This window comes from Eptesicus fuscus, chromosome 2 (assembly GCF_027574615.1).
Source record: "Eptesicus fuscus isolate TK198812 chromosome 2, DD_ASM_mEF_20220401, whole genome shotgun sequence".
NCBI classification, from domain to species: domain Eukaryota; kingdom Metazoa; phylum Chordata; class Mammalia; order Chiroptera; family Vespertilionidae; genus Eptesicus; species Eptesicus fuscus.
This window is the reverse complement of record NC_072474.1, coordinates 87,835,537-87,855,013: the sequence shown is the minus strand read 5'-3', so window position 1 is coordinate 87,855,013 and position 19,477 is coordinate 87,835,537. Positions and strand designations below refer to the sequence as shown.

Sequence of the window (19,477 nt, the reverse complement as noted above, 5' to 3'; positions counted from 1 at the left end):
GATTCTGTAAATGTTTATTAATAGTAGAAATATAAAATTCAGTTAACACTCCATTATTTTGTCTATAAACTACATTTGAATACCTAATCGTGTGCTTAATTAAATCAAAACTAACATTTTTCAATGAACCAAACTGTCAGAATATTGTCAGGTGGCTGTTGATATATAGAAGATCAAAATATATTAAAAGCAGCCAAACGTGAGAAACACTGACAATAAAATAATTGATGCTTTAATAATGGTCCACAGACAATGCATATAGTTTAAATTATGTTCTATATACTCTATTTAAAAGGTCAGTAAATAGGGAATATATTTGAAATCACCATCTATAATAGTTTATAAAAAGGTGAGGGACACCCTAACCTATTAATAATTTAATCTCCCAGGAATTCAGCCAACTTGTTTCACTGTATTACCTCTGACAACTTATTTTGGGATATTAGGCAAATCGACTTTATAGAACCATAAAATACCATAGGTCATTTTGGCCCATCTTTATTTGCCACATAAATTATTTCTAATGTCCTCCCTCAAGTCATGCAAGTTTTAATTTCCTCATTCATAAAAGCAGCATTTTAACATATACTGTACCCTGCTTGTTAAGTATAAAGCATCCCAAAATGCAAATTAACAAATAATTACATGTCACTATAAGGAAGTTAAACCACTCTTTGGAGTATATGATTAATATAGTATTTGAACAAACTGGATGTATCAGGAATGAATTTGTTATCTAGGTAATAACAAAGAACATATAATAATCTTACTTTTAAGAATCTATGGGGTCCTAGCTGGTTTGGCTCAGTGGATAGTGTGTCGGCCTGCTGACTAAAGGGTCCCAGGTTCGATTCCAGTCAAGGGCACATGCCTGAGTTGCAGGCTCGATCCCCAGTAGGGGGTGTGCAGGAAGCAGCCGATCAATGATTCTCTTTCATCATTGATGTTTCTATCTCTTTTCTTCTCCCTTTATCTCTGAAATATCTGTCTATACTAATAAAAGGGTAATATGCTAATTAGACCGGGAGACCTTCTGGACGTCCTTCCAGACAAAGCCATGGTGGCGGGGCCAAGGCAGAGGCGGTTAGGGGTGATCAGGCCAGCAGGGGAGGGCAGTTGGGGGCGAGCAGGCCGGCGGGGGGGAAGGGCAGTTGGGGGCAAGCAGGCAGGTGAGGGGGGAAGTTGGGGGTGAGCAGGCTGGGGCGGGGCAGTTGGGGGTGATCTGGCCAGCAGGCAGAGTGGTTAGGGGCGATCAGGCAGGCAGGCAAGCAGGTGAGCGGTTAGGAGCCAGCGGTCCCTGATTGCGAGAGGGATGTCCAACTGCCGGTTTAGGCCCAATCCCTGTGGAACATCCCCCGAGGGGGTCCCAGATTGGAGAGGGTGCTGGCCGGGCTGAGGGACACACTCCCCCCCCCGCCCCCATGCACCGGGCCACTAGTATATATATATATTAAAAAGAATCTAATGAGGACAAAGGAGAATGTATTATTAACACAAATGTTATGGTTAGTAAACAGGACTTATTTGCTACACATAATCTACAACTCAGTAAAACAGAACTCAAATAATTTTAGATGAGTGAAGATATGGGCTCCAGGAAATGCCTTAAAATGAATGGCACTGCACTCCAACCCTTTCCCCACAAACTAAAAGACGAGTTAAAACTCTTTGGCTGGTGAATGGATGAAATTGGCAAGGAAGCGAAGGAAGAACATTGGGAATATATAAAATATCTGGGAATATGCGAGATCCTGTGCTTCTTCAGAGGTACAGTGTACCTGATTAAAGCAAGTGAATGGCATACTTTAATGTATGAACTATATTATTTTCAGTCCAGAATAGAGTTGACTAGCCCCTAGTTTGTACCTAGAATATACTTGGTGTTTGAATAAAAACTAACAATGATGCAAAGAAACACAACCCTGGGTGTTCTGTTCAGTTACCTGTTGTCTTCGTTTTTCCTCTTCCAGAGCAGCTTTGGCTTCTGCTTCTTTTATCTGTTTACAGACATTTAAAAGTAAAGTAACACATTGTAATTGTCAGTTCTATATAGAATGTTAGCATCATCTCACTGAGGCTCCACAAACCCATAATGACTTTTGGAGGATTTATACTGGCAGTTATTTAAAGAAATGTAAATATTATAGGGAAAAGTGTTACCAAGATACTGTCTAACAGACTGGGGGTGAGGAGAGATGGAATGTTATACCTTCTATAAACACTTCAATTTAACTATAACAGATATTAGATCACAATTCAAAGAGCTACAATAGTAGTAATTGAAATGCTTTTAAAACGGGTGTTGTATTTTTTTAAAGTAATCATAGTAACAAGCTATACTCAAAATTATTCAATACCACTCTCTTTCTGGAGTTACAATTGATCATTTACTTTAAATGTCTTGAAGGGAAAACTTACTTTCAAACAAAATCAACGGTTCACTCATGGACTGGGTTGAGTGCAAGAAAAAATGACATAAGACGTAACCCACACAGCAAAGAATCCTAAAACGTCATTTTTATATTATTTTAACCTAATTTTCAGGAGGTTTACACTAACATTAAGATGAACAACCATGTCCCAGAACACATTAACTGGTTAAGAGAATGGGAAATCTAGTACACATTAGACAATAAAAAGCACACCTGAAGATTCAAAGTAGGCCTATAAAACCACGTTTTAATTATAAAAGCAAAAAAGATGAGCTTTCAAGTCATTCGCAATAAGCACATAAAGAAATGCACAAAATAAATAGGGAAAGGCCATTAGCACGTTGAAAATTATATTTACTGTAATGTGACAGTACCTCAGAGGCTTTCCGCTTCATTTCCTTGCATGTTGCGTCACATTCTATTGAAATCTGATTTTCACGTACTTTGTTGCACTGAAATTCCTAACAAATGCAAGTTTTTACATTTCAGATTTTAAGATTTTTCCCTTCTAACTGTATGTCATAAGAAAGCAAAATTTCCCTAAGAGCTTAAGGTTATGCAAATTATTTAACAGTCATGTTCATTAATATTGAATAATTTGATATGGTTGCAAGTATCAAATCTCTTGGTTCAAAGAGTGATCATTATTTTATTTTCCCTTAATTACAAAAAAGAAAATACCATAAAATTAAAATCATCCACTTACTAAGTACAACTATTGAGAAAGGTCAGTTTTTCTTTATTGTTTCTTGTTAATCTTGTAAAGCTTCCAGGTAATAAAATGCTCCAGAGCAGTCCATCTAGCGGCTTTCTGAGATGCTGGAAATATTCTAAATCTGTACTAACTACCCAATTGAGTAGCACTAACCACATGCAGCTACTGAGCATTCAAAATGTGTCTAGTGAAAGGAGGAAATGAATTAATACTATTTACTGTTAATTCATTAAAATTCAAACTTAAATAGCCACATGTGGCTAGTGGCTACCAACTCAATGTAATTCTAGAGAGTTTTCTAAAGAACTACAAATTTTTCTCTCAACTAGTAAATCTTTGTTCAGTTTAAATTAAAATCTTTCTACAGTTTGTATTTGTGCTTCACTGCCTCCTTAATGACTTGATATAAATACTATGATCAATTTGTGTACTATGCTATAATGAATTAAGTAGTCCTTATTTTAAACTAGAGGCCTGGTGCACGAATTTGGCCTGGCCTGCAGGATCGGGCTGAAATGGGCTCTCTGACATCCCCCGAGGGGTCCCGGATTGCGAGAGGGCACAGGCCAGGCCGAGGGACTCCACTGGTGCACAATCGGGGCCAGGGAGGAACATGGGAGGTTGGCCAGCCGGGGAGGGACTGCGGGAGGGCTCCAGGGATTGTCTGGCCTGTCTCACTCAGTCCCTACCTGCAGGAACCCAGCAGCAAGCTAACCTACTGGTCAGAGTGTCTGCCCCCTGGTGGTCAGTGGATGTCATAGTGAGTGGTTGAGTGGCCTTAGTATATCATTAGCATATCATGCTTTGATTGGTTAAACGGACGACCAGATGACCAGACATTTAGCATATTAGGCTTTTATTATATAGGACTAGAGGCCCGGTGCATGAAATTCGTGCACGGGGGGTGGGGGTGTCCCTCTGCCCAGCCTGCACCCTCTCCAATCTGGGACCCCTCGAGGGATGTCCGACTTGCCCGATAGGATCGGGCCTAAACGGGCAGTCAAACATCCCTCGCACAATCCAGGACTGCTGGCTCCCAACTGCTCACCTGCCTGCCTTCCTGATTGCCCCTAACCGCTTCTGCCTGCCAGCCTGATCACCCCCTCACCACTCCCCTGCCAGCCTGATTGATGCCTAACTGCTCCCCTGCCAGCCTGTTTGCCCCTAACTGCCCTCCCCTACAGGCCTGGTCACCCCTAACTGCCCTCCCCTGCAGGCCTGGTCACCCCCAACTGCTCTCCCCTGCAGTCCTGGGTCCCCCCCAACTGCCCTTCCCTGCAGGCCCGGTCGCCCCCAACTTCCCTCCTCTGCCGGCCTGGTCAACCCTAACTGCCCTCCCCTGCAGGCTTGATTGCCCCCAAGTGCCCTACCTTGCAGGCCTGGTCCCTCCCAAGTGTCCTCCCCTGCTGGCCTGATCACCCACAACTGCCCTCCCTTGCAGGCCTGGTCCCTCCCCTGCTGGCCATCTTGTGGTGGCCATCTTGTGTTCACATGGGGGCAGCCATCTTTGACCACATGGGGGCAGCCATCTTGTGTGTTGGAGTGACCGTCAATTTATTAGATAGGATACTCTGAGACTTTGATTTTATAGATCTTTTATAGATCTTTTATTTATCCCTATTTCTTGCTGTCAGATGTCACTTTTGCTGAGGGTACCTATTATTTGTATCAATTTCTCCTCTCGCATCACACTCTCAGATTCTAGTTTGTTTGTTTTTTTAATATTTTATTGATTTCAGAGAGGAAGGGAGAGGGAGAGAGAGATAGAAACATCAATGATGTGAGAGAATAATTGATCAGCTGCCTCCTGCATGCCCCTTACTGGGGATCAAGCCCACAACCCTGGCATGTGCCCTTGGCCAGAATCAAACCTGGGACCTTTCAGTCCATAGGCTGATTGACGCTCTATCCACTGAGCCAAACCAGCTAGGGCAGATTCTAGTTTTTTAGTTCAAATCTACCACAGTTAAGAAATAAGATCACCAATTCCTATGAACAAAGTGCATATACTTTAATGAAAGCACTTTATAGAATGAAATTTTATTACTTAGAAGGTTTTTCCCTTTAGTTCTTCATTTTTGGTTGATGTTAGTGATAAACACAGTTTTGTCCTCTAAGGATAGTCCAGAAAAAGAAAAAATATGATGAATAAACATTAAAGACAAAAAATTAAATGTGTGTGTTTGTGGACATTAAGTCTATAACCCTGAAACAAAGATCTTACCTTTTCTTATTCAAGATGTACTTATAGAGTGCCTATTACATGCCAAGTGTTTTGTTATGAACAGGGAATATACATAAGGAAAAGAGCATAATAATAATAAGTGCTAAACTAAAAATAATAATAGCAGCTACTGCTATGATATTAAACATACTCCAATGTTATGAGAAACATTGCAGTCATTGTGCTAAATGCTATATAAGCATTACCTCTTTTATTCCTTTCAGTAAATCTATGTATAAACTCCATTTCACAGACGAGGAAACAAAGTTACAGATGTGCCTAGAATCACAAAGCTCTTGAGAAAACTCTATAGCATCCAATACAAAGAAAGCAGAAGAAGGAGCACCTAAGTCTTCCCAAGGGAGTCAGGGAAGAAAGATCTTCTCTAACAAGGAAACGTTTACACGGAGTATTAGCAGGATTCTCGCAAAGAAGGGATATATATATTCCAGTATACATCCAGGCTAAAGGGGAGTATAGCATGTATGTTAGGTCACTTAAATAACAGATTCACAGAGTGCCATAGGATGAGACTGGACAAATAGGCAAAGTAACATCATAGATTCTCTTGTATGTCGAGTCTATGTATATACACATTTCTTAAAAAATGCATATTTTTCCCCATAATGCATGAAGAACCACTGAAGAACATAGATAGGGGAGGTGCTATGATTAGAGGCAAGGAAATCCATCATGAAGCTGTTGCCAAAGTTCTAATGGGTGGCACACTGCACATGACAAATACATGAGATTTGAGAGAAAACCTGATAGACGGCCCAGATTAAAAGTGGCTTAAGTGTTGATTTTCATGTAAAGGTGATTCACTTTAAACAACTAAAACTTAGGAAATTCAACTCCAGAAGAGGTCAAGCCTATACATTTAAATTCAGAAGTTATCTACCCCAAATAATGATAGTAGGAACTGTAAAAGCAAATGAAGAGAACCTTAATAAAAGAAAAAGATTCTAAATAAATATTTGTTGAATGGGTAAATAAAAGAGTGAATTTAAAGAAGAGAAAAGGAGCCTACCTTTAGGAAATGACCACAGAAAGATGAAGACAAAAGGGAATCGACCATAACTGAGACAGGGAAAGACCAGAGGTCAAGAAAGAATAAAGCTTCGAAGGAGTCAACTGTGTCAGTAGGAAAGTCAAGGAAAAGGAGAACTGGAAAAAGACCCCTCAGCCACTGGCATCTGAGAATTCAGACTCTTTCTTCAGGAGTTTTGCCCAGCATTATGTAATTTGTTGCGCTTGAGCTTTCCAATCGTTAATTTTTGCCCTCTTACTCCTCTATTACCACTATTTTACATTAAAATTAGTTCTCTACAAGTTTGAATACTATTTTATAATTTTATAAGGCTGTGCATGTGAGGTCCTTTTTAAGGCATTTTCAAAACATAATACTGATGGCAAAAAAAAGTTTCTTAAGAGCAACAAAGGTTAATTCCAGACCATTTCTTAAACCATGAAACTCGCTTTATTACTCATTGTGTTCCCTGGGCAAAGCTGATTCTATCCAGAAAAAGGACACTGTACTTGACCCCAACGTAAAACAATCTCTTAGTATTAAATTGCAAACAACTAAATTGCCAAACAAAGCTGATTTTTAAAACAAGCATTTACAGAAATAGATGGGATAATAAAAAACATTCTGAGAAATAAGACCTTAAAATTAAAAAACAAAAAATAAGCCAAAGAAATACCAAACACAGACAAAAATAATGTACATAGAAAATAATTTTCAATAATTTAAAATATTTACCTTTTTAATTCTTTTACAAGGACATCTAAGTTTTACCTTCTGGTTGCAATTAAAAGGACATTCACCAGGGTGGCACATCTCTTTGCACCTATGACCACAAGGAAGCTAAAATAAAACCAAAATAAAGCAGTTACATTCTCAACTACTTATTACCCCAAATCTGAATTTGGACAGAAGGAAATTTATTTTAACAAGAAAAACTCAAGATTGAAAAATTCAGGAAATTAAATTTGAAATAGCCCATGCCTCTAGTTTTACTCATATTAACAAAGATAGGATTATTACAATAATCAATTAATGCTTGAAATGGTCTCATATTTTATACTGGTAATCTTGCGTAAATTCTGAAACTGTCAAATTCTAGTTCTTGAACAAAAATTCATAAAAAGTGTCCAAAGTTTTAGTTAAAAGAAAATACATTTTTAACAAAATGGCATATCAAGCACTGATTTGTTTTATTTGGTCAAAGAGACTGATTACTATATTTAAAACTATGTTGCCATCTCTTCCTGACCAAGATTTAAAAGAGGTACTATTAGTACATCCATAAGTCAAAAGGCTTCCTTTATAAACTTCCACCTTTGCAAATCAAATAACTATCACTGCCCTAGCTCCAACAACACAAAAAGGAGAATGTTCACTTTGAGATTGGCCCAATACAGATGGATAACCTTGGTTTCTCACATTATTGCCAGGATAAATCAATAGTGAGATTTTACCATTTTACTCTGAACAATTTTTTGGTACCACTTTCGATGCTTGTAGTTCGAATATAATGTATAGACAGACATCTTAATTTTTAAAAACAAAACTTTATATATGAATGCTTTATAGTAATTAATTCAAAATATAATGAATTTTAAAGTTCACACATACTAGTACATCTGTCTTTTTAAAATAACCTACTATGAATTTATTCTCTAACTGCCTAAGACCCACACAGTTTTTGATATATTTATATTTTAAGTCTGAATCACATGGGAGGTAAGCATTAGGTGAATACCTTATTGCATAAAGTATATAAGCTATCTTTAAAACTACTTAAAAAAAATCTTCAAAGGGTCATCCTAGACCTCATATTCCCCAAATTTCATAAAGAGATGTGCATCCAACCCTACTCATGTGTATTACATTTTTACAGACATCACATTTTTATTTCTGGACCCACATCTTTAGTGGGTCCAGAAAAGTCTTGAAATAGGATGTCCAAATAAGAAAAGAGAAAATAAAAAAAAAATTTTTTTTAAAAAGCCCCCAAAATACAATTTAAAAGGTTCTATTAAAGCTTACCTCTTTAGGACACTGATCTTTGCAACAACTGAGGCGGTTCTTTTCATTTACATCAGCTGTGGTTATTTTTCTAAAAATAGGAGAGTAAGATTTGGTGACATTCAAACCAAGTCGATTTCATAGCATATTTTCCAAAAGCAACTCACAATTTCAAACATGTCTATAAAATCATCTTTCTTATTTTTTTGAGACCTATTTTAATTGTTTCTTTCTGTAACAATTACCTTCCAATTACTTTACTGTTCTGATAAGTCAAATTTTCCAGCCCTTCATCAACTACCAACAAATTAAATGCCAAAAGGGCAATCGCTGCAAGAAGGAAGCACAAAACACACATGAACTATCACGGTATCTGGCCTCTCTTTAAAAGTTCATGTACTATCTTTCCCTATAGTTCGATCATTATTCATAATTAAAGGTCTCCTTAAAGCCTTTACATAAATTATTAAAAATGAGTCATTTAATATGTTAGTTCAAATTAAGAAATATAGGCTATTCAGTGGGAAATGTAATCTTATTAGGAAAGCCTTTCAGTTGTTTTTGGATAAGCTATTAATGTTAGAAATTGATTCATTTTAAATTACATCATTTAGATCAGTCTGTGCTTTTATATGACTCAATAGGTAATTCGGAAATAGTCATAAACACCAAGGAATAAAACCACTTTCTAATAGGGAGTTGAATAGAATCAGAAGAGATACTACATGAGTCAGTATCTAGTGACAATCTTAAAATCCCTATTACACCTATTGCACTTTTCTCCACCCCAAGATTGCTTTTTCTTCTTTTTTTTTAATTCTTTCTTTTCCTGTTTTTTCTATTTCCTTTTACTAGACATAATTCCCAAAATATAACATAAGGTTAGCCTCACTAATGTCAAAATTGTAATCTTAATATTTGTATCAAATTATCTATAAATGTAGTCTAACATGTACAATTTTCTTGGCAAAATTTCATTTACTATCACAGACTTTTTATGCTAGCTCTACTAAACATTGTATATTTTCATTCTTAAAGTATGGTGCTCACCTCTGAACTTAAGGATTAAAATCATATTATTATGTTACTCTATAAATTAGGAAAAATTACCTACTTTTCAAGGTCTGTATCTTTTATATTTAATTTCCAAAGAAGAAATACACATGAAGCAGAAAAGGACTAAAAGGAAAAGATGACTTATAAAATAATTAGTTGAATTAAAGCAAATAAAATTATCAGAATACCGAAACTAAGGAATTCTGTATAAAAACATATATTTTAAATATGTATTCAAGAAAGGGAAAAAGGAACTCTGGATAGCTGAGATAATGGAAGCCACCTCAATACAAATGTATCCACACATTCCCAAAAAAACCGTTCAGCTCATTAATAACAAAACCATTCAAATCCCATGGCCTTGGTATAACTAGAAAACAGAAATATCTACAAGCTTCAAATTACCTGTAAGTAGAAAAGTAAGTATCAATTCCTAGCAGAGCTATTTCTCAAGCTCCCATAGGAAATCTTTTCGAGAAGTCAGTGAAGTTCTGGAAAAACTGAACAGAAAAGACAGGGAGCTAACATCACTCCAGAAAAAGAAAGTCAACCTTCAGTGTAAAAGTACTAAGAAAGTCTTGGTAATCAGAGCACTAACTACAGGGAAGAGACTTGGAAAAGTGCACAACAATCAAGGAGCCATGAACTGAAGGTAAAAAGGGAAAGGCACCTTTTGAAGATTACACGATGAAGAGAAAAAGAAAAGAAGAAAATGTAGGACCTTGCAAGACCAAAGAAAACAATCCCTTTTTGTCAGTATCACCCATTAATAAAGCAACATTGCCCTCTTAACTCTCCCTACAAAAATTCTAAAGCTAAAAATTGTAGTATGTTATTTTATTTTTAAAATTTCAACAAAATAATTTTGACTTTTACACTTTTACAAAGCATGAAACTAGAGTGCAAGTGACAAAAACAAATTTAAGATAAAATTAACAGGCATTTTTCAAAAAGCATTTATGCTAAAAAAAAAAAAAATCAGAAATAAAATTATATTCCCAAATTTAACTTGGAATAAATCAGACTTTTCAAAAGCCCACTTTATAGACTTGGATGAAATGAAGCTCAGTGAGTTAGACCATAATTAACCTGCATTTTTTTAAATAAGGAAAATATAAAGGTCACATCCTTGTATAATAAATGCCGTAACAGCAACATCTTTAATAAACAAAACTCTACCTTTTAAATCTACAATTTAAAATTTACACTTAAGTAATTATGGATAAGTCAATTTTTGATCCAATGAAATTCTAGTTTGACACTGTTATCTGAACACACTGTTTATAGGAATGCTTCTCCTTTTTTTTTATTTTTTAAGCAGTTTTATAATTCTTTTCGTAACAAAATCTTATAGAATCCCCAAATGGAAAAACTCAGAGATGCCCTGGTTAAAAAAGGGTAAAGTATCTACAAAATGAAATAGTCTACATTGCCTCCAGGTCACTAGGAAAAGAAAATCTAGGTCTCTAGAGTCTAAAGACCACCACTGAAAAAATATTCCTTACAGTATACTACATATGAAGAGTTCTGAATTATAAAAGGATATCATGAAAATAATTTCAGTAAAACAACAATATTTCTTCAGTCTTCTTACCTACATTCCACATATAGGGTTGTGATCTTGCAGTGACATTTTATTCTAAGCATCTGAACACAAGGAGGACACTCTCCAGGGTGGCATGGCAAAACACATGGATGAGGACAGTCCACGGGCCGTGATTTAGAGCATCCTTCTTCACACTGAAGGCATTCTGGGCCAGCCTGCCAAATTGCAAGGAAATAAATCACCTACATACAGAAGTCTAACATTCCTATACAGTAGTTATAAAATTTACATATCCCATTAAAACAAAGTACTTCTGCAGCTCTTAGAAATACAGCTTAAAAATATTCAAAATGAAGAATAGCAAGATTATCAATATGACCATTATTCACAAAGATTTCTATGTATACAAACCTGATTAAATCAAACTGCCTCACCTTCAAAATGGACATGAATACATTAAATATCTCTAATAAAAACATAAATTACTTCCTAAAGAGTAGTCAATGGCAGGAAAAAAAAATACATAGTAAGACATTATCAATTCATTTACACCAAATAAGTACAATGATCATCAAACTAAAGAAGCATTCAGTGTTCTGGTGATAGTCATCTCATCTTGCTAAAGGAAAGCATCTATAGAGAAAAAGGAGAATGACTACCAGTTTAATTTACTTTTAATGCACTTCAATAAGGCAAAACTAAATTACATTTAGTACAAATAAATATTATCTCAATTGTAAAATTGTAACTTAACAAGTCATCTCTCTGCTCTAGTAATAATTTAAGTAGTATCTGTCTACTAAAGAAGGTTAAAGATTTTTATTACAGGATAGTGTTGAATTTCACATATCATACTGAGATAAAATAAAAGAGCTACAGATATGAATACTAAGTCTTAAAGGTTCAACATTTTTCATTATCAGCTTTTAAAATGAGCTTTTTGCAATTCATCCAACTTTCTGGAAATCCAGGGAGGAGAGCAATCCTAATTGTAAGTAATGGGATGATGAGAAGAAACACAAAATAAACATTTGGGTATTAATCCTGATAAATGAAACTTTTTTATCATTTTATTGAAAAATAATTGGTATTGTATAAATTCAAGGTGTTAAGATGTTAATTTGATACACTTACATAGTGTAATGTTTGTCATTATAGCAATAATAGCACCTCTATCACATTACAGAATTATCCTTTCTTCTTAGTGGTTGGAATAATTAAATTCTAGTTCTTAGCAAGTTTAACAGTTATAATGAAGTTCGTTTGTGTGTTTTTAAATCAATGAAACATGACACACCACACACACTGCTTTTAGCAGTGTTCTCAAACATTTCTGTGCATTATCACTTAGGAATCTTGTTAAAATGCTGAGGTGGGGTCTGAGATTTTGCATTTCCAACAAGATTCCAGCTGATGCCAATGTTGCTGGGCTGCAGACAACACTCTGAGTGGCAAGGGTCTATAACATACAAAATTATCTATACTAATAAAAGGGTAATATGCTAATTAGACCAGGAGACCTTCCAGACGTCCTTCTGGACAAAGTCATGGTGGCAGGGCCACGGCAGAGGTGGTTAGGGGCAATCAGGCCAGGAGGGGAGGGCAGTTGGGGACTATCAGGCTGGCAAGTGGGGGGCAGTTGGGGGCGAGCAGGCTGGTGAGGGGGCAGTTGGGGGCAATCAGGCCAGCGGGGGGTGGCAGTTGGGGGCGAGCAGGCCAGCAGGCAGAATGGTTCGGGGCAATCAGGCAGGCAGACAGGTGAGTGGTTAGGAGCCAGCGGTCCCGGATTACAAGAGGGATGTCCGACTGCCCCCGAGGGGTCCCAGATTGGAGAGTGTGCAGGTCGGGCTGAGGGACACCCCCCCCCACGTGCACAAATTTCATGCATTGGGCCACTAGTATAGAAATATATGTAGGTGTGATTATGTATCTACATATATTTTTTATGTATTTTTGGTGATAGATTCCCCGCCCCCCCCCCCCCCCAAAAAAAAAAAAACTTTCCCAATTACTCAATTTCTTCTTGCAGGCACTTCAAAAGATATTTGTCCCACATTTGCCTGGGAAATACACACCATTTCAATTGTCATCAGCCTCACGCGTTTCCCTGTCAACCACAGTTCCACTCACTATAACCAATGAATTAGACAACAGGAATATCTGTTGCTAATGGTAACAATCAGAGCCACTGCATATTATAGCCTCCATTGGACCTGACTATGGGTAAGGTCAGGCAAGGATACCAGAGAAGAGAAGATAAGCCAAAGAACTTTGAGTCCAGTCAATTCTATAAATACATATTAAATACCTGCTGTGTGGTAGGCTGTATGCTACAATTGAAAGCAGAAACTATATTAAAAATTCCAGAGGTATTTGGGTCAAGAGACACATACTAAGAGTATTTCTCCAATGGGTCACAACTGAGGTAAGTTAAGAAACTATTTTTTTAAGTTTCTGGAATTATTTTGTTTCATATATAAATTAGAGTGATTGCAAAGTTAACCCTAAAATAATGTAATTTTCACTCTCTTGAATTGCAGCCTTCCTTGAGAGATAGGAATGGATTGGTAGCTAAATTGAGAAAAACTGCACATAACTTATAACCGATATTTTGCCACATCCACTGCCCAGGAAGCAATGGTGGGATAGTCAAAAAGAATTCTCCAGCCGGAACCGGTTTGGCTCAGTGGATAGAGCGTCGGCCTGCGGACTCAAGGGTCCCAGGTTCAATTCCGGTCAGGGGCATGTGCCTTGGTTGCGGGCGCATCCCCAGTAGGGGGTGTGCAGGAGGCAGCTGATCGATGTTTCTCTCTCATCAATGTTTCTAACTCTCTATCCCTCTCTCTTCCTCTCTGTAAAAAATCAATAAAATATATTAAAAAAAAAAAAAAAGAATTCTCCAATTGTTGTCATATTAGTTCTTAAAACGAATTTTTTCTGACTCATTTGATGTTCCGAAAACCTCGAGGAGGAATGCCTTATAGCAGCTATACCTTAAAGTAGTTTTGAATCATTAAAATTATTTATTAGCTTGATTTTATAATTCCAATACCCTTTAATTTTATTATGACCATGTTTTTATTGAGGATCAAGGCATGGACTAATGAGGAAATTATAACTCATTTACATCTGTCTATATATGAGCATAATGCTATGGATATTTATGCTGTCATACATTACAATTACCAAAAGAAAGACCAAAAAACCTAACGATGCAATTGAAATTTTCAATAACACAATTCATATTAATAATTTAAACATTTGTTCATTTAATATTACTTAATAAGTACGAAACTTAAAACTTTTTACTTATTCCTCTTTAAGCACACTTGTTATTATGATTCTCTATAAAAAGAAAGCCTAAGAAAAAACATGAATTACTTTTAAAAAAATTTAATATCATTTAAAAGTTAATTGGCTCTATTTGTTTTTCTTTATAAAATGGCAATTTTTAGAGATCTCTTTAGAGTCAATTTTTCATATGCTTGTAAAATTCTTTTACTGAATTTCACACACACATCTGTGATGCTATTTACTTTACTTCCAACTGAAGTTTGAGAATTTATTAAAATTATGAGCATCATGTTTCATGTGTCAGGTTTTAAAAATATTTGAAAGCAAATTCAGAGATATGTAAGTATTTACACATTCGACCTAAGGACATTACCTTGTTTTTGCCAATGCAGGATTCAGTTTCAGTTACTTTGTGGCATTCTTTCATACATATATGATTCTGACAATCTAAGGTTCGTCCACAAACTCTCTTACAAGAGTAGGGTCCTACAGCATGGCATGGTAGTGGACTCACCTTAAAAAAAAAAAAGAGAAAAAATCATCACAACATACACACATACCTCCAAGACCCATGGTTCCAAAACAACTAACTCTGTTATCATTTGATAACAAGTTTCACAAAGGTCTGAAACATCATCACTAATATTAATTATCAAAACCATAATAGCCTATCAAAACATTATGCAAAAAATGAATGCCAAGAAGCAAAATATCCCCTAAAAGGGAAATGCAATACAATTCTGTAGTAATGCATATTCATAAACTAATTTTCAAATGAGAGCACTGTATACAGGGTGTGGCAAAAGTAGCTTTATAGTATTTTGCCACCCCCTGTATTTTTAAAATTAGTAGACAAACTATTGTCTTTAAAAACACTGAAATAACAATACTTTGACTTTACTATTTCTAACAATCCTAGTAGAGGAAAAATATAGATGACAAGTTTTACTTAAAACTTGTGCCTAGCTCTAGCTGGTTTTGCTCAGTGGATAGAGCATCGGCCTGTGGACCCGAGGGTCCCAGGTTCGATTCTGGTCAAGGGCACATGCCGGGGTTGCAGGCTCGATCCCCAGTAGGGGGCGTGCAGGAGAAGGCCTATCAATGATTCTCTCTCATCATTGATGTTTCTATCTCTCTCCCTCTTCCTTCCTCTCTGAAATCAATAAAAATATATTAAAAACAAACAAACAAAACTTGTACCTATAACTCACCTCGTGCTTCCCAAGACACTGCCTGCAAGAACAAAAATAAAATGAAACAAAAACATTACAAATTCTTCAAAAAGAACACCCGAAGCAAAGATGCTAATTCTATTATTTGTTTTATTAAGAGTAAAAAATAAACACATATGGAAATAAGTGACTATAGAAACACCGCAGGATATAAAGTTAATATACAAAAGCTAATTGCTTTCCTATAAACCAGCAATGAACAATTGGAAATTAAAAACATGAAACATACCACCATTTATATTAGCACACACAAAAAAAGAGAAATACTTAGGTATAAATCTAACAAAATATATACAAGATCCATATGAGGAAAATTACTCATGAAAGAAATCATAGATCTAAATAAATGGAGATATATTCCATGTTCACTGATAGGGAAGTGCAATATTGTTAAGATGTTGCTTCTTCCCTACTCCATGCAGATTCAACACATGTTATTTTGTGGATATCAACACAGTGATTCTTAGTAGAAGAATATCATGTAAGGAAAAATATCCTGTAAGTAAATTACATCTAGAAAATTTTTACTTTAGAAAATTAACTTTCATTTGTAATGCTAACAGCAAGACACCCATGAAAAACACACATGGTGTCAAAACAAGCCAAAGGAAAATCGTTTGGGCAAAAAATGAAAAAGGATCCCAAGTCAAATTTATAGAAAATATTCCTTTATTAACTTTTGGTCGAGAATATGTTTGTATATTTTCAGAAAACAACTCCAAGACCATGTGGATTTCTGCAACAGAGAGGAATTGACAGGACTACTCCAGCCATGAAGACAGAAGAGAAGCAGTCCAGAGATGGAAGACGCTGACGTTGCCTTGCCATACTAGCAGTCAGCAGCTGTGCATCGCTGCAGGTTGCCCAGGACCAAACCAGAGAGGGTCGGACCTGCATTACCACCATTTGTCCACCAACCAGAACTGAAATATCATTGCTGACATGTACACATAAGGAACTGTTCGACATTGAAATTGGGACTCAAAAGAACTGATGGCCCAGAATGAAACTCACTACAGACTGATTCATTTGCCTCCCAGCATAACCATTATTGCTTGTCTCATTTTCGGTTCTTATAAGTGTATTTCTTGTATCACATTATCTCACTCACGTAGGGGAAATAATGAACAACATAAACCGATGAACAAAAACAGACCCGGAGACAGGGAAGCATCGATAAGACTGTCGGACCTCAGAGGGAAGGTACGGGAGGGTGGGGGGAAGGGGGAGAGATCAACCAGAGGACTTGTATGCAAGCATATAAGCCTAACCAGTGGTCACGGACAAAGGGGGTTGGGGGCATACGTGGGGAGGGGTTTGGGATGGGAATGGGGGGATGAGGACAAATATGTGATACATTAATCAATAAAGAAATTAAATTTTAAAAAAATACAGTGATTCTAAGATCTATATGAAAAGACAAAGGACCCCGAATAGGTAACCAGTACTGAAGAACAATGATGTCAAAGGACTGACACTACCTAACTTCAAGACTTATAGAAAGCTACAGTGATCAAAGCAGATGGTATTTGGTGAAGAACAGACAAATAGATACTGGAACAGAACAGACAGTGCCAAAATACACCCACACAAATATGGTCAACTGATCTCTGACAAAAGAGAAAGGCAACTGAATGGAGAAAGGATAGTCTTTTCAACAAATTGTTGGTGCTGGAACAGAAAAAAATCCAGACAGACCTTATACCTTTCACAGTAGTTAACTCAACATGGGTAATATACCTAAATGTGAAATGTGAAACTATAAAACAGGAGAAAATCTAGGTGATTTTGAGTTTGGTCATGACTTTTTAGATACAATATCAAAAGCATGATCCATAAAAGAAAAATGGTAATGTTGGATGGACTTCATTAAACCTAAAACATCTTCTCTGTAAACATTTAAAAGTATTAAAAGAAAAGACAAGCCACAGACAGATTGGAAGAAAATACTTGGAAAACATATACCCGGTAAAGGACTTGTATCCAAAATATAAAAAGAACTCTTAAAACTCAACAATAAGAAAGCAAACACCTATTTAAAAAATGAACAAGATTTGAATGAACAGAGAACAGACAAATCATAAAAGAAGACATACAGATGGCAAATAAGCACATGAAAAGATGCTCAACATCATATGTCATTAGAGGACTGCTAATTAAAATGAGATACTAAAGCACATCTATCAGAATGGCTAAAACTCAAAACACTGACTATACCAGATACTTGCAAGGATATAGAACAACGGGCACTCTCATTCATTGCTGGTGTGAATGCAAAGTGATACAGTTTGGCAATTTCTTACAGAATAAACATAGGCTTACCATACGAGGCAGCAATTACAATCCTAAATATTTTCCCAAATGAGTTGAAAACTTATAGCCATTCAAAAAACTGCACATAAGTGTTTATAGCAGCTTTATTCATAATTTCTAAAACTTGAAAGCAACAAAAATGTCCTTCAACAGGTGAAGAGATAAACTGTGGTACATCCATAAAACAGAATAATATTCAGTGATAAAAAGAAATGAGCTATGAAGCCATGAAAAGACCTGAAAGAACCTTAAATGCATATTTCTAAGTGAAAGAAGCCAGTCTCAAAGGACTACATACTGTATAATTTCAACTATATGACATTCCAGAAAAGTCAAAACTACAAAGACAGTAAAAACAACAGTGGTTTCCTAGGCATTCAAGGGGGAAGGAGGCAAGGGATAAACATGATATAGGGCATGTTTAGGGCAGTGAAACTATTCTGTATAGCATGTATGTTAAATAGTCTTCCTATAAAACAGATTAAGGAATTCAAAGGTAATTGACTACGATATGTCAATTTTAGTGCCTATGAATCAAAGTATCAATGTCTCTTCTTCTGTTTCTCCAAAAGGAAAAATTTAGGCTATTGATAATCACTAGTAACTCAAATCTAGTAAGAGATACTACAGACAACTTGGTCCCTCGTGAAATACAAGTCCTCAATAAAAGAATAGTCTCTAATAATTACTAGTTGAATATGTACATAAAGAAGCTCTTTGTTAACTATACCTCCCCCCTCCGATAAATCTACAGACTAAAATCACCCTATTAGTGACTATAGCTCCCAATTAAAACTCTGCCTCCCAACTTGATTGCTCAACCAATACATAAAAATATACATGCTATTCAAACTGAAAGGAAAGTTGTGCAAGGACAAAACAGGAGTGAGAGCTTTGAAAAGTACAGAAAACAAGAACCCTCTCTTTAAAAGACCAATACACAGACATACGAATATTCTATTTGGAACTTCAATTGTAGACAACAGCCCCTTTTGTAATTGTATGTTGCTTCCTAGTTCTGTGCTTCCTTTTCCCCTATATTCCATAACCTCTGCTGGAAGTATGAATTATTCCAGGATTCACTATTACCCCAGGTTTGACTCAGTCCAGGTCATTTGCTAGCCAATCCAAGACACTTCCTTTCATTTTCAGTATTTCCCTCAAACACTCTCCTTTAAGTTTGTCTTACATAAAACCCGGTTTTCCTTTGTCCTCAAGGAGCTTACAGATTAGCATGGGAATCAGTCAGGAAAACTGGATATATTATTATAATTGTAAGCACAAGTTGCTATAAAAACTAAGAAGGGCATCGAACACTAGCTAGCAGAAAACTCAAAAAAGAAACCTAGAGGAAATTTTTAAGCAATACGCAAAATACATTTGGACAAGAATGAAGCTAAAGACAGAGAACTAGCTTATAAGCTAGGCCTAAAATGATGAATTGAACAAAGAATATGGGAAAAGGTAACTTATGATATACTTTGAGCCTGGCCGGCATGGCTCAGTGGTTGAGGCGTTGACCTATGAACCAGGTCTTGGTTTGATTTCTTGCGTGCTCGATCCCCCAGGTGGGGTATGTGGGAGGCAGTCGATCAATGATGCTCTCTCATCATTAATGTTTCTCTCTCTCC

The 19,477-nt window shown here is 36.3% G+C and overlaps 1 protein-coding gene across 1 annotated transcript in view; it reads right to left on the bottom strand.

Annotated features, from left to right (window-relative positions):
* Positions 1–19,477, bottom strand: part of NFXL1 (nuclear transcription factor, X-box binding like 1) — a 45,182-nt gene that overhangs the window by 2,116 nt on the left and 23,589 nt on the right. Inside the window, exons 16-22 of the mRNA XM_054729254.1 lie at positions 15,513–15,534; positions 14,675–14,815; positions 11,056–11,222; positions 8,427–8,496; positions 7,137–7,241; positions 2,807–2,893; positions 1,944–1,997 (exon numbers count right to left, since the gene is read on the bottom strand). Of these exons, the coding sequence (XP_054585229.1) occupies positions 1,944–1,997; positions 2,807–2,893; positions 7,137–7,241; positions 8,427–8,496; positions 11,056–11,222; positions 14,675–14,815; positions 15,513–15,534 (646 nt within the window). The remainder of the gene's footprint in view (positions 1–1,943; positions 1,998–2,806; positions 2,894–7,136; positions 7,242–8,426; positions 8,497–11,055; positions 11,223–14,674; positions 14,816–15,512; positions 15,535–19,477) is intronic.